A 13,948-nucleotide genomic window follows, 5' to 3' on the forward strand; every position below is an offset into this window, starting at 1 on the left:
GGAAGCTGATGGAAGGGTGCAGTATTGTTCATTTTTTAATTCGGTATGGGTGTACCCTTTGACCTTCCCTGTCGCTGGCCCGGAGTTTAACCAATTCAATGTAGAAATATAAGACTATGGGCGAAATGTATTAAGCTGAAAATGCGGTAAACCCCCCGTTTTACCGCATTTTCCTATGTATTAAAACCCGGCCGCACCGATACGGCATAGTAGGGTCTCGCCACCTTTGGGTGGCGATACCCTATAGAAGCCTGTGGCTTCTTTTCCCCACCTGCCGGCTCCACCGCAATCCCGCCATCTCGCCGACCCCCCTCCTCCCCCTAGCAAGGCCGGCCGTCCTTCCGGCTGCAGGGAGGAGGAGGAGGCGCCGGGGACAGCCACGCTGAGCTGATTGATTGATCCCATGACCTGAATACTGTGAGGCAGTAATGCAATAATGCTATCCATTACACCATCCGTACTGCACTAGCAGCAGCATCTCCTACCTTTCTGGCCACATTGCCAGGTCCCGCTCCATGCCGCTACCACTGCACCTTCTTGCTGTCCAGGCACCCGGCACCTGTAGAATATAGTGACAGGCACCAGGCCCGGCGCATGCGCAGTATCGGCAATGGTACTGCACATGTGCAAACCCCTGGCTTTTATGGGCTGAATCAGCTGTAGCCTGCAGAAGCCGGCTAGGGCTGAACAGCGAGGCAGAGAGTGGCTTCCTACAGCTCTCTGGCTATTGTAGCCCGGACTGGCAGCCTCGAAGGGAGGGACTTCCAATAGGAAGTCACTGCCAGTCACAGTGAAGCCAGTTCAATCTCATGGACTGCATCTGGCTTCACCAGGGCTAAGTAAGGGGGCAGATTTGACATGGGGTGTTGCAGTCCTGCAGCCCATAGGTAAAAACCGCCACTGCACATTGAAATATCAGAAGCAATATAGGGCCTCTTGCCTGATCTTGGATAATTTTTATCCTAAAAATGGATGATATTTACTTTAAAAATTATTTGGATAACACTATGGGTGGGATGTTGTAACATCCACTGCCCATTATCGCCGGGCATCGCATTATTATTAACGGCATATGCTCTAACATATGCTGTTATTAACGCAAGGGACAGCTCTTGCGATAAGAGCTGTCCCTTGCGATGCGTTGCCGGCACTGGACTTCCCGGTCTGTGACCCGGGAGTCCATCTGCGCATGTGCAGAGTGATGCGCCGGCCGCAGGGCATGCTGGGAGGGATCTGTGACGGATCCCTCAAACAGCGCTGCTGTAAGAAGCCCATAGGCTTCTGCAGGGAATCGCCTTTTGCTGGCGATTCCCTCTGCAGTGCTGCCACTGCGAAGGCACAATCAAGCATACAGAAATGCGGTAAAAACCCAGATAATGGGGGTTTTACGGCATTTCTGTGTTAGAGAATCTCCCCCTATATTTGTAATGATATAAAAATATAGTTGGAACATCTTTTCATCTTGTATACGATCATCTTCTGATCGCTGTCACAGGGGGATGCGGAAAACTAAGCAAATAGCTTAGTGGGCGCCCAACTAACATATCAGTACCCATAAAGCTACATATCCCAATCTGGAGTTTAATCCTTACATTCAAATAATTTATTTTCCACACATAATGGGGTGTATTCAATGCTTTCTGGTGCTGCCCGCTCGCTGTCATAGCTTGCAGGGTCAGTATTCTCCCCCCCCCCCCCCCTGCATATGCTGTTTCCCCCTCACTAGGTTTTTGGAGCAAGGGGGAAATTACATATGTGGCTGCCAGAGGCGTAACTACAACTTAGCCAACTCCCAGTAATGCACTGTACACTTGTGCAGTCAGTGTGCCTCAGCTCCCGATGCTCAGCACCATTAATCATTGTGACAATGGCAGATAGGTGATGCTGCAGCACTACTCCGCTCCCATGCACAAAAACCTTTAGATAAAAAAAAATTACATGCCAACCACAGGGGGCCCCTAGCTAGAGGGGGGCCCAGGGGTACTGACCTCTTTTGCCCCTGATTTAATCTGGCCCTGGGTAGGGAGGAGAAAGAAAGGGTGAGAGGGGAAAGAGGTGGGTAGAAGAGAGATAGAGGAGAAAGAGACAAGGGGCAGAGAGAGAAAAAGAGATGCTCTAAGACGAAGTCTTAGTGACGAAACACGTCAGGGCGTGGCTTACGTCGCTCACCTACTACACCTCCTCCTGTGACGCTCTACTCCGGTGGCTTCCCCCGTCCTCTGCACGGCAAACCAGCCTGGCGGCGTTCCGAAGGGAGTCCCAGAGGGGCCGAATCTGTGAGCTGTCTTGCCTTGGATCGTATGTACATGTCATGTGGTAGCCAGTCCACAGAGCTTTGCTATTTGGTACGAGGCTTTTATATTGCTGTACACAGGAATTGTTTTATTTCCTCAATAAATTGTCTCTTTTAATGCACTATGGAGCGCACCTTTTTCTTCTCTTTTGCTGCCTATATATATATATATATATATATATATATATATATATTTGTTGCTCACACTATATCCGAGTGCCCTATATATATATATATATATATATATATATATATATATATATATATATATATATATACCGTATGTAGCCTTCCATAATAAGTAGTTACGCCATCCTGCTCTAAATCAGTTATGAAAAAGAAATATTCTTTGTGTCCCAAACTGAGGAACTATAAATAGAAAAACATCTATATATGTTATACTTCAAGATAATCTCAAACAATGAGAATTCTGTTTTACAGAATGTTGGTTTCTGTTATAGGAACTTGGCTACTACAGCTGCGGCCAAAAGGAACCTTACATCCAGGATTTTGCAGCTGTCCATCACTCATCATCTAGTGACCCCCTTTACATCATTGCTGATAGAGAGTGAGGATGGAAAAGAGAAAATGCTGGCAGACTCCCCGAATTCCATCAAAGGAGCTTGCTGTCAAAGTCAGTATTATTGCTAGTAGTTACACACAACGCATTGGTATTTCAGTACGTGATGAAAGTCTCTAGTAAGGCAATAAATGATCCCTATTATTATAGGAACTCCTACACTCATGTACTTTCTATAATAAGTCCAGGGTATGCAGTGCCTCCTCTCCTGTTACTGTTTCAGTTGTTCTCCCTCTCTCTCTCCCCCCATGTCTCCCATCTCTCTGTCTTTGGCTGTCTCCGTATGGTTTTCCTTTTTTCCTCTTGTTTCTCTTTTTTTCACATCCTACCATTTACCTCACAGTGGGGTCTTTTCATGTCAGAAGTGAAACAATGGAGAAGTTGACCATAGCAACCAATCATGAGCTATCTATAATTTTATAGAATGCACTTGATAAATGTGACTTCAAAGCTGATTGGTTGCAATGGACAACTTCTCCACTTGCACACTCCTCTTCACTTTTTCACTGCAGGGCCGGACTGGCCATCTGGCACTTCTGGCAAATGCCAGAGGGGGCGATGGCAAGGTGGGCCAATTTCTTTGTGCAAGGTGGAGGCTCCGCTTCCTCATCGGTGCATAGAGATGCTGGAATCACGGTGGGTCTGGCAGCTCTCTCTGTGCACCGATGAGGTCCAGGAGAGAGTGGCATCACACCCAGCTATTCTCTCTCCTGCAAGCCAGGAGAGGCAGCGCGCGCCTGGTGTGTGTGCGTGCGTGAGCCTAGTGCGTGCACTAGGCGTGGGGATCACTTAACAATGCTGCTGGAAGATGAGTGACTGTATAGTTTAGTTAATGCTGAGTACACACGGTGCAATATGATTGCTAGCGATATATTGCTAGCAATATATTGCCAGGAATCATATTGCTCAGTGTCTCTTTTTCATCAACGATGAAAAGGAGACACTGCTACTGTCAGGGGGCGGGGGGGAGCTGCAGCGTCTGCTTGCTGCTATCACGCGGTGGGGGGGGGGGCAAACGGAGGAGGGAGGGAGTAGCAGCAGCAGACACTGCTGCTATCACGCCGCGAGGAGGAGAGAGACCCGAACGGAGGAGGGAGCAGCAGCAGAAGGGAATCCTTCTGCCGCTGATCTCCGCTGACCTCCTGCTCAGCACAGGGGGAAGCTGCTGGTCGCAAAAGCATGCTCCTGCGACCAACGACCATTAGGGAGTGCACACGGGAGCGGGCAGCTGGCGATTTATCGCCAGCAGCACTCCAAATCACTGGCAATATGGACGCTCAGCAGTAGTGCTGTTACAGATGTCCTCAGTAGGGCTTTTAGCAAGAACATTTTTTTTGTTCACTTTCTGGAATGTATGGTTTTCTGAATAATAATAAATAATAATAATAATAATAATAATAATAATAATGGATGACGGATATTTGGATAAGGGATACTCAACCTGTATTTATTTTATTCCTATGATGTATCAGTGCCTTCATATGGGGGTAGGCAATGATGAGCACTCCAGCTGCTATGGATCTGATATCCCAGACATAATAGCATCAGCTAGAACAACTGTTACCTCTTATTTTAATCTTTCATACAGAAAAGCATAGAATTACACAAGTTTATCATATAATACATTGTGAACTTCCTAGTTTAGCAGTTCTCAAACTGTGGGTCAGGATTCAAGCAGTCTGTAAAATCAATTAAGATTTTTGTAACTTCAGACTCCTTGGCTTAGGGCGGGATGTACTAAAGGGAAAATGCGGTAAAACGGGGGTTTCCTATGTACCAACACCCGTCCGCCCCATCTTCGCCTGGCAGGGTATTGCCACCCTCCGTCCGTGCGCCCCCCCCCCCCCCCCGTCTTCCTTTGATCTCCTCCTCCCCCAGCAGGTGTCACAGCCAGGAGGACATCCGGCTGCAGGGGGGAGGAGGAGACGCAGGGGGACACTGGCAGCCGCCAGGATGTGACGGAGACCCCCGCAGACCACAACACAGGTATTGCAGGGGTCTTCGTCACCGCAACCCGATGCTAGCCGCATATGTTAGTACATATGCGGCAGCATCACGGCGGCTGTCAAAGGGCGGTGATTTATATTAATACATCCCGCCCTTAGAGTCATCGGACAGCTCTGCCACAAGCCCAGTGCTCTGCCTCTCCTTTGCCACACAGCTGACTCAGTAGGTTGACCACTATGGATCAACAGGCAGAAGGTCGACACATGAAAAAGGTTGCTATGCATTAGGTCAACACAAGCAAAAGGTTGACATGGAAAAGGTCAACATGAAAAAAAACGGTTGACAAGAATTTTTCCGGTATTTTGAGTGTCTATATAAACAGAGGGCAACACGGAAAGCATGTTAATGTAGCGCATCCCCTCTCTTCGGACACGGTGCCCCCCCGATGCTGGGCACACTATTATATTCTCCCTCTGTACCCAATGGGATGGAAGTAGGAGCAAGTCAGCCTAAAAAAAAAAATCAGGAAAAACTTGTTGACCTTTTTCCATGTCATCCTTTTTCATGTTAATCTTTTGCTTGTGTTAACCTTTTGACCATGTCGACCTAATGTATGTCCACATTTTTCATGTGTCGACCTTCTGCCTTTGACCAATAGTGGTTGACCTATTGGCCGTCGACCTAGACACTTTCAATCTAATAATCACATAACCTCTCACCTACATGCAGATATCCATTGGGGCACATGGCTGACAGCCAGGGCACATCCATGTCCTGGGGCTTCTCTCCTACTGCCACACTCTGCCTCACCCTGTCATTCATTGCCTGCCCAGTTTCCCACTTCCTCCTCTTGCCATCCTTTGCTTCTCCCTGACATCCACTGCCATCCCCAAAGCCTTCAGCAGGTATACAATTTGCATGAATATATTGAATAACATATGCAGGGCAGGGACTCCAAAAGGAACATGTGTCTGCAATCGCGTAAAAGAGAGGTGATTACATTAGCTGTCAATTCACTTCTATTTTGTGCCTCCGCAGTGCTGCCATGTATGTGCAGTCTGCTCACCACACGTGTGGGCATCCATTCTGTGGTAACTTGCTGGGGTCCTGTAATAATTTTTAATGTCTAACAGGGTCCCAGAGCTGAAATGTCCCGACAGGCGGTATATCATGCCGTACCATGCACTAGGACGTGGTGAGAGAATAAAATAGTGTGCCGAGCGTAGCAAATAGGAGCACTTTTTTTTAGTGCCCATATTGAAAAACCACATGTCGACATATCGACCTTCCGCATGTTGACCTAATGACCCAGTCGACCTAATGACCCTGTTGACCTTTAATCTTGTCGACCTTCATGCATGTCGACCTAGTGGTGTCAACCGACCTAATGCTTGTCAACCTAGTAGCTGTCTATCCAATGATCCGTATCCAATGGAGCAGTTGGTGACACACTTACTGACGTTGCTAACCCCACACACCACTACAATAGTATGATACTGAAACTTAGGGTCTGATTCTGGTTTACTCGCAAATTCTCTCTCTAATGGACAAAACCATGTGCACTGCAGGTGTGGCAGATGTAACATGTTCAGAGAGAGTAATCTAGATTTGGGTGAGTTATTTGTTTCTGTGCAGAGTAAATAATGTCTGCTTTATTTTTACACTTCAATATAGATATGAGTACAACCCCCACCCAAATGTAACTCTTTCTGTACAGGTGACATTAGCACCCCCTGCAGTGCACATGGTTTTGTCCATTAAAGAGAGAATTAGTTTTTTGCGAGTGAACCAGAATCAGGGCCTTGATACAGAAAACATAATACAGATAACACTGTTAAGAGGGACGAGAAACAACATACAGAATATACACATATGAGGGGGTGCAATACATTCTCAGTTTCAACAATTAAACTGTCCCAACATACTTATGGGGTGGTCATGGGTCTTACAAGGTGCAACTATTTTTCAATGTTGGCTTCAAATCATATCAAAAGCAGCCGCTCTGCTACAGCTCATAACTTTTTAAAACAAAGCTATTCCCTTTGTATGCTTAGTGTAGTCATGCTAGAAGTAATCACATAATATTGAGAAGACCAAAAAAAATCCAGTATTTATGGTATACGGTATAAATGGTAGACAATGTCTAGGTCAGGCATGTCCAAACTACTGTATGGCCCTCCAGCTGTTGTGAAACTAGAGCTTGCCTTGCTATAGTTTTAGCATTCCCTAATAGCAAAACTGTGGCAAAGCATGATGCGACTTGTAGTTTCACAACAGCTGGAGAACCATAGTTTGGACATGCCTGGTCTAGGTTGACAGACACTAGGTTGCCCAGTAATGGTCGACAGTGACTATGTTGACACCTTAAAATGGTCTACATAACCAAGGACGACATTGACAAAAGGTCAATACACGCCTGTTGAATAAGGTCATGTTGAATAAGGTCAACATGAGTTTATCACGTCTCTTTTGTGTGTATGTTGACATATGTGGATACGCTGGCCATGCTTCGACACGGTGCCTCACTGTGCTCAGCACACTATTATATTCCCACTCTATGCCTACTTGGATAGTAAAGTATGAAAAACCAACTTTAAAAAAGTGAAAAACTCATGTCGATCATAAGCTTGTGTTGACTTGTTGTCAATGTTGACCTTGGATATGTCAACCATTTCAAGGTGTCGACCTAGTTACTGTCCATATTCACATAAATGGTTTTCACTAAAAAGTGGCTCAGTGCAGGCGTGCCATGATGTGTCTGCATGGGATGCAGTCAAATTCCCGACGGTCAAAATCCCGACAACCATTGACCGACGGTCAAAATCCCGACAAGGCCAAAATACCGACAAGGTTAAAATCCCGACATTTAAAATCCCGACAAGGTCAAAATACCGACATTTAAAATCCCGACAAGGTCAAAATACCGACATTTAAAATCCCGACAAGGTCAAAATACTGACATATAGAATGTAGACAGGTTAAAAAGTCAACAAAACTTTCGGTCGACAGGTCGACATGGGTTTTTTTCACTGTTTTTTGACCCGACATGTGCCGACAGGCGGTATTTCATGACCAACCATCCACTAGGGTGTGGTGGGAGAATAAAATAGTGTGCATGGCATTGTGCCTGAAGCATAGCGAGCGAAGCGAGGGGCTGCAGTTGACTTCCAACTGTGTCCATGTCGACTGTGTCGACATTCGGGTAAAAAAACAGTAAAAAACACGTCAACCTTGCGACCTGTCAACCGAGAGTCATGTTGACTTTTTCACCCCTCTACATTCTATATGTCGGTATTTTGACTTTGTCGGGATTTTAAATGTCGGTATTTTGACCGAAAGTCATGTTGACTTTTTCACCATTCTACAATCTATATGTCGGTATTTTGAACTTGTCGGGATTTTAACCCCTTCCTGACAGAGCTAGTTTTTGCGTTCCTGACAGAGCCATTTTTTTCAAATCTGACATGTCTCACTTAAGTGGGGATAACTTTTTTTTGCTTTTACTTATCCCAGTGATTTTGAGATTGTTTTTTCGTGACACATTGTACTTCAAATTAGTGGTAAATTTGGGTCGATACAGTCTGTGTTTTTTTGTGAAAAATACCAAAATGTCGTGAAAAAATGGAAAATTTAGCGATTTTCAAAATGTTAAATTTTCTGCTTGTGAGACAAATAATCATACCACTCAAAATAGTTAATAACTAACATAGACCATATGTCTACTTTATGTTTCCATCATTATTTCAACTTCCTTTTAATTTTTTGGACACTAGGAGGCTTACAATATGAATAGCAAATTCTCAAATTTTCAAGAAAATTTCAAACACTGATTTTTTTAGGGACCAGTTCAGTTCTGATGTGACTTTGAGGGACTTGTATGTGAGACACCCCCATAAATGATGCCATTTCAAAAACTGCACCCCTCACAGTATTCAAAACAGCATTTTGGAAGTTTGTTAACCCTTTAGGTGTTTCACAGGAATTAAAACAAAGTGTAGGTGAAATTTCAAAATTTCATTTTTTTTGCAGAGTTTCAATTTTAATACATTTTTCTAACGAATACAGTAGATTTTACTAGAGAAATGTGACTAAAAATTGATTCCCCCAATTCTTTGGTTTTCATAAATATCCTATATGTGGCCCTAGTGTGCACGGTGACCAAACCACAGGCTTCATAATAGAAGGAGCACCTACTTGATTTTGGAGCCTCCTTTTTATGAGATTATTTTTTAGGCACCATGTAGGTTTCTAGGCACCATAAGATGCTAAAAGTTAGGAACCCCCCCACAAGTGACCCCATTTTGCAAACTACACCCTTCAGGGAATTCATCTAAGGGTATAGTGTACATTTCAAACCCCCAGGGGTTTCACCAATTGTGGTACAACTGGGCAGTGAAAATAAAAAAAATTTTTTTTTCATTTTCACAGCTCAGTTGTATCAAAATTGGTGAAACCCCTGGGGGTTTGAAATGTACACTATACCCCTTGATGAATTCCCTGAAGGGTGTAGTTTGCAAAATGGGGTGACTTGTGGGGGGGTTCCACTGTATTGGTGCAACATAGCACCCACCATTCATTCCACCAAAATCTGTGCTGCAAAATCCAAAAATCACTCCTTCCCTTTCTGAGTCCTGCCATGCACCCAACTGGTATTTTTTGGTCACATGTGAGGCATTGCCATACTCGGGAGAAATTGGGGCACAGATTTTGGGGTGCTTTGTATCCTTCATTCCTTGTGAAAATGAAAAATTTTGAGCCAGATCTGCATTTTTGTGTAAAAAAATTTAATTTTTTACAGAAAAATGCAGTTCTGGCTCAAAATTTTTCATTTTCACAAGGAATGAAGGATACAAAGCACCCCAAAATCTGTGCCCCAATTTCTCCCGAGTACGGCAATGCCTCACATGTGACCAAAAAATACCAGTTGGGTGCATGGCAGGACTCAGAAAGGGAAGGAGTGATTTTTGGATTTTGCAGCACAGATTTTGGTGGAATGAATGGTGGGTGCTATGTTGCACCAATACAGTGGAACCCCCCCACAAGTCACCCCATTTTGCAAACTACACCCTTCAGGGAATTCATCTAGGGGTATAGTGTACATTTCAAACCCCCAGGGGTTTCACCAATTTTGATACAACTGAGCTGTGAAAATGAAAAATTATTTTTTTTTATTTTCACTGCCCAGTTGTACCACAATTGGTGAAACCCCTGGGGGTTTGAAATGTACACTATACCCCTAGATGAATTCCCTGAAGGGTGTAGTTTGCAAAATGGGGTGACTTGTGGGGGGGTTCCACTGTATTGGTGCAACATAGCACCCACCATTCATTCCACCAAAATCTGTGCTGCAAAATCCAAAAATCACTCCTTCCCTTCTGAGTCCTGCCATGCACCCAACTGGTATTTTTTGGTCACATGTGAGGCATTGCCGTACTCGGGAGAAATTGGGGCACAGATTTTGGGGTGCTTTGTATCCTTCATTCCTTGTGAAAATGAAAAATTTTGAGCCAGATCTGCATTTTTGTGTAAAAAAATGTAATTTTTTACAGAAAAATGCAGTTCTGGCTCAAAATTTTTCATTTTCACAAGGAATGAAGGATACAAAGCACCCCAAAATCTGTGCCCCAATTTCTCCCGAGTACGGCAATGCCTCACATGTGACCAAAAAATACCAGTTGGGTGCATGGCAGGACTCAGAAGGGAAGGAGTGATTTTTGGTGGTGGAATGAATGGTGGGTGCTATGTCGCATTAGCAAGACCCCCGAAGCACCAATACAGTGGAACCCCCCCACAAGTGACCCCATTTTGGTCCACAGCTTTGGGAGGGGGGCTGGCGCTGCGGCTGGTGGGGGGTTGGGAGGGGTGCTGGCGCTGCGGCAGCCGGGTGGGTGGGAGGGAGGGGGGGCTGCCGGGTGGGATGGGGGGGCTGGCGATCGGTGGTGATCGGTGCTGTACTTAACAGCACCGATCACCACCGATCACTGTGTTACCGAGCGGCTTAGCCGCCGGTAACACAGAAAACGCTGCAATTGGCTGTTCACATTTGAACAGCCAATCGCAGCGATCGCCGACCGGGGCTCAGGGACAGCAGACATCTCCAAACTGTCACCGCGTCTATGGACGCGGTGACAGTTTAAAACCATGACGTATATATACGTCTTCGGTCGGGAAGTACCTCCCGACCATGACGTATATATACGTCTTCAGTCGGGAATATCTATCTGTATATATATATATATATATATATATATATATATGTATATACACACACATATATATATATATATATATATATGTGTGTATATACACACATATATATATATATATATATATGTGTATATACACACATATATATATATATATATATATATATATATGTGTGTGTGTGTATACACACATACACACACATATATATATATATATATATATATATGTGTGTGTGTATATACACACATACACACACATATATATATATATATATATATATATATATATATATATATATATATATAATATCATTTCATTTTTTTCATTTCTTCATTTAATTCTTCATTTCTATTGCTGCTGCTGCTGGCGGGGGGAGGGAGGGGGGAGGGAGGGGGGAGGCAGCGCTGCGGCGCATATCAGAGGGAGGAGAGCGGCTGCCGGGTGCCTGGTAAGTATATAGTGCTGCCGGGTGGGAGGTAGGGGGTGTCCGCGGATCGGTGGTGATCGGTGCTGCACCGATCACCACCGTTTTCTGTGTTACCGAGCGGCATAGCCGCCGGTAACACAGAAATAGCTGTGATTGGCTGTTCACATTTGAACAGCCAATCACAGCGATCGCCGACCGGGGGGGGCATCCCTGCCCCCCCCGGGCGGCGAGGGGGGATGTCTGCTGTCAGGGACAGCAGACATCTCCAAACTGTCACCGCGTCTATAGACGCGGTGACAGTTTTAACCCATGACGTACATTTATGCCATGTGTCGGGAAGTACTTCCCGACCATGACGTAAATGTACGTCAAATGTCGGGAAGGGGTTAAATGTCGGTATTTTGACCGTCGGTCAATAGCTGTCGGTATTTTGACCGTCTGTATTTCATACCGAATCCGTCTGCACAGAGGTGCACTAGTGATTCAGTTAAGCGATGTGTATTGCAGTGATATATGACAGGCAGCTCTGATCAGTGTAAAACGATAGATCTGTGATATATCATATGTGTAAAACTACATCACCTAACTGTGAGCACACATCTACTCTATAGGGGCAGATTAGTATAAGGATCATATCATTGCAATGCCCGGTGGACATACCGCTTATTTACGGGTAATCTGTTTGTGTAAATACGCCAGATAGGTCCAGTTATTGCTTTCCCCAAATTGGATAATATCGACTTGCCCTTTAATATATGAGGAAATTCTCCCTTTTTGCTTAAGCCTGCACACTGAAAGTGGCAGGGACGACTATACATTAACCCACACCCGGCAGCATTCTGCTAAATTCTCGGGTATAAGCAAGGAGCTAAGAGGAGACCTGGAAAGCTCTGGTATTGAGATCCGTGTCATATAAAACTATAAAATTATAAGAGTCCTGGCAGGTATACTGCTTATTTTCGGGACTTATAGTATTAATTAAATACCAGACAAGGGACCCTATACTTATATGAGCGGTTACATATTAGCCCACGAGGGGTATGAATAATATCCAGACATGATCTAAAAACTTGCCCTAGGAACACAGCAAGATAAGGAGTGTATACACATAAGAAAGCACTGTGTCCAAAATCCGGCGGATATATAGCACCGCTTATTGACGGATGAATACAAGTGCATAGCTCTCCTAAAATACGAGGGCACTGTAATATTTACCAGATATACACAGCAATATCCCTGAGGGTGCACAGTGTGAAATTATTTCAGGAACTGACTGCCACCAATTTATTGATATTTTCTACCAGAAAACACTAACCACACTGTATGTTACTGGGCTGGTTTTGCAGTCATTTAATAACACATACTATCATATGGCAATGTATGTATATCAATAAACATTTCAACGAGTTTGCTACAGAGGCCAAGAGACCATTGTAACAATCTGGCAACATTGTCACAGCCTGAGCTCTGTTGGAAATCACAGAAAAATTGTAACAAGCGAAGGTTGACAGTAAGCTGGATAAATAATTACCGTACTATATAAGCTGTGATATTTAAACAGCAGCCTCAAAGTGATAATAAAAAGGGCAATAATAGCCCAAGAATATTACGAAATAGACTAAGCGAATACACATTTGTCTGTCCTTCTCCTTTATTTTAAAACACATACATTTCTTATTCTTTATCACACATCTTTCTTTTTAAATATTTCACTGAACAAGGTAAACTCTTCTCCTGATGACAACAGGAGATCTTTTTATTTAAAAATAATAAAGGTTAAATTTTAGTTCCTCAGTGCACCTTAGAAGGTACTTACTCTTTCTTTTGTGGGTGTTTTAGGTCTGTCAATAAGTAGTGGGTAGCACCTCCCAGTCTAATATTAGGGAAGAATACGTTACCCTAGTACTTGAAAATAACTGGGAGAGAGGATCAAATCAAAATGGTATACTGGTGCGGGAATTTTCTCTTGTAGTGTCTGTATGTATTGGAAATGTGCTTGGCAATCCTGGACAGTTAGGGGTGTGGCTATTCAAATATGTCATATGGGTATGTCACATGGGTGTTGCTGAACTGGTTGTGAACTCAGACGCTTTACCACTCACTTTGGACACCATGCTTTGATGGAGATTCTGCTGGGGCAGGTACAAATTTCCATGGTGCATTTGATGGTTGCATCAAACTTATTTCAGTGTTTAAAGATGCACAAAATAGGCATATTCAGATGCATGGTTGTGCACCTTGGTACAGCTTGCAGCAGTTAAGTGTAAAGTTGCAAATATAAGATAAGCAACAGAAGCACATATGAAGGCTGCAGCATCTCGCTGAGAGTACGGCCCAAAGTGTCCATTGAACAGACTGTATGTACTGTATACAGAGCTGGCTCTACCACTAGGCAGCTTTAGGCAGCTGCCATGGATGCCAGGATCTAGGGGGGCGCCACCAAGTTTGCCTATCAAAAAAAATCAAGGATGTCTGATGATCCTTGTTGTACTTA

General features: G+C 44.2%; 1 protein-coding gene across 1 annotated transcript in view; it reads left to right on the forward strand.

Moving 5' to 3' along the window:
• Positions 1 to 13,948, forward strand: part of ITIH2 (inter-alpha-trypsin inhibitor heavy chain 2) — a 56,389-nt gene that overhangs the window by 27,522 nt on the left and 14,919 nt on the right. Inside the window, exon 15 of the mRNA XM_083183390.1 lies at positions 2,755 to 2,927. Within this exon, the coding sequence (XP_083039516.1) occupies positions 2,755 to 2,927 (173 nt within the window). The remainder of the gene's footprint in view (positions 1 to 2,754; positions 2,928 to 13,948) is intronic.

Source organism: Crinia signifera, chromosome 4 (assembly GCF_055691185.1).
Source record: "Crinia signifera chromosome 4, ASM5569118v1, whole genome shotgun sequence".
Taxonomy (NCBI): domain Eukaryota; kingdom Metazoa; phylum Chordata; class Amphibia; order Anura; family Myobatrachidae; genus Crinia; species Crinia signifera.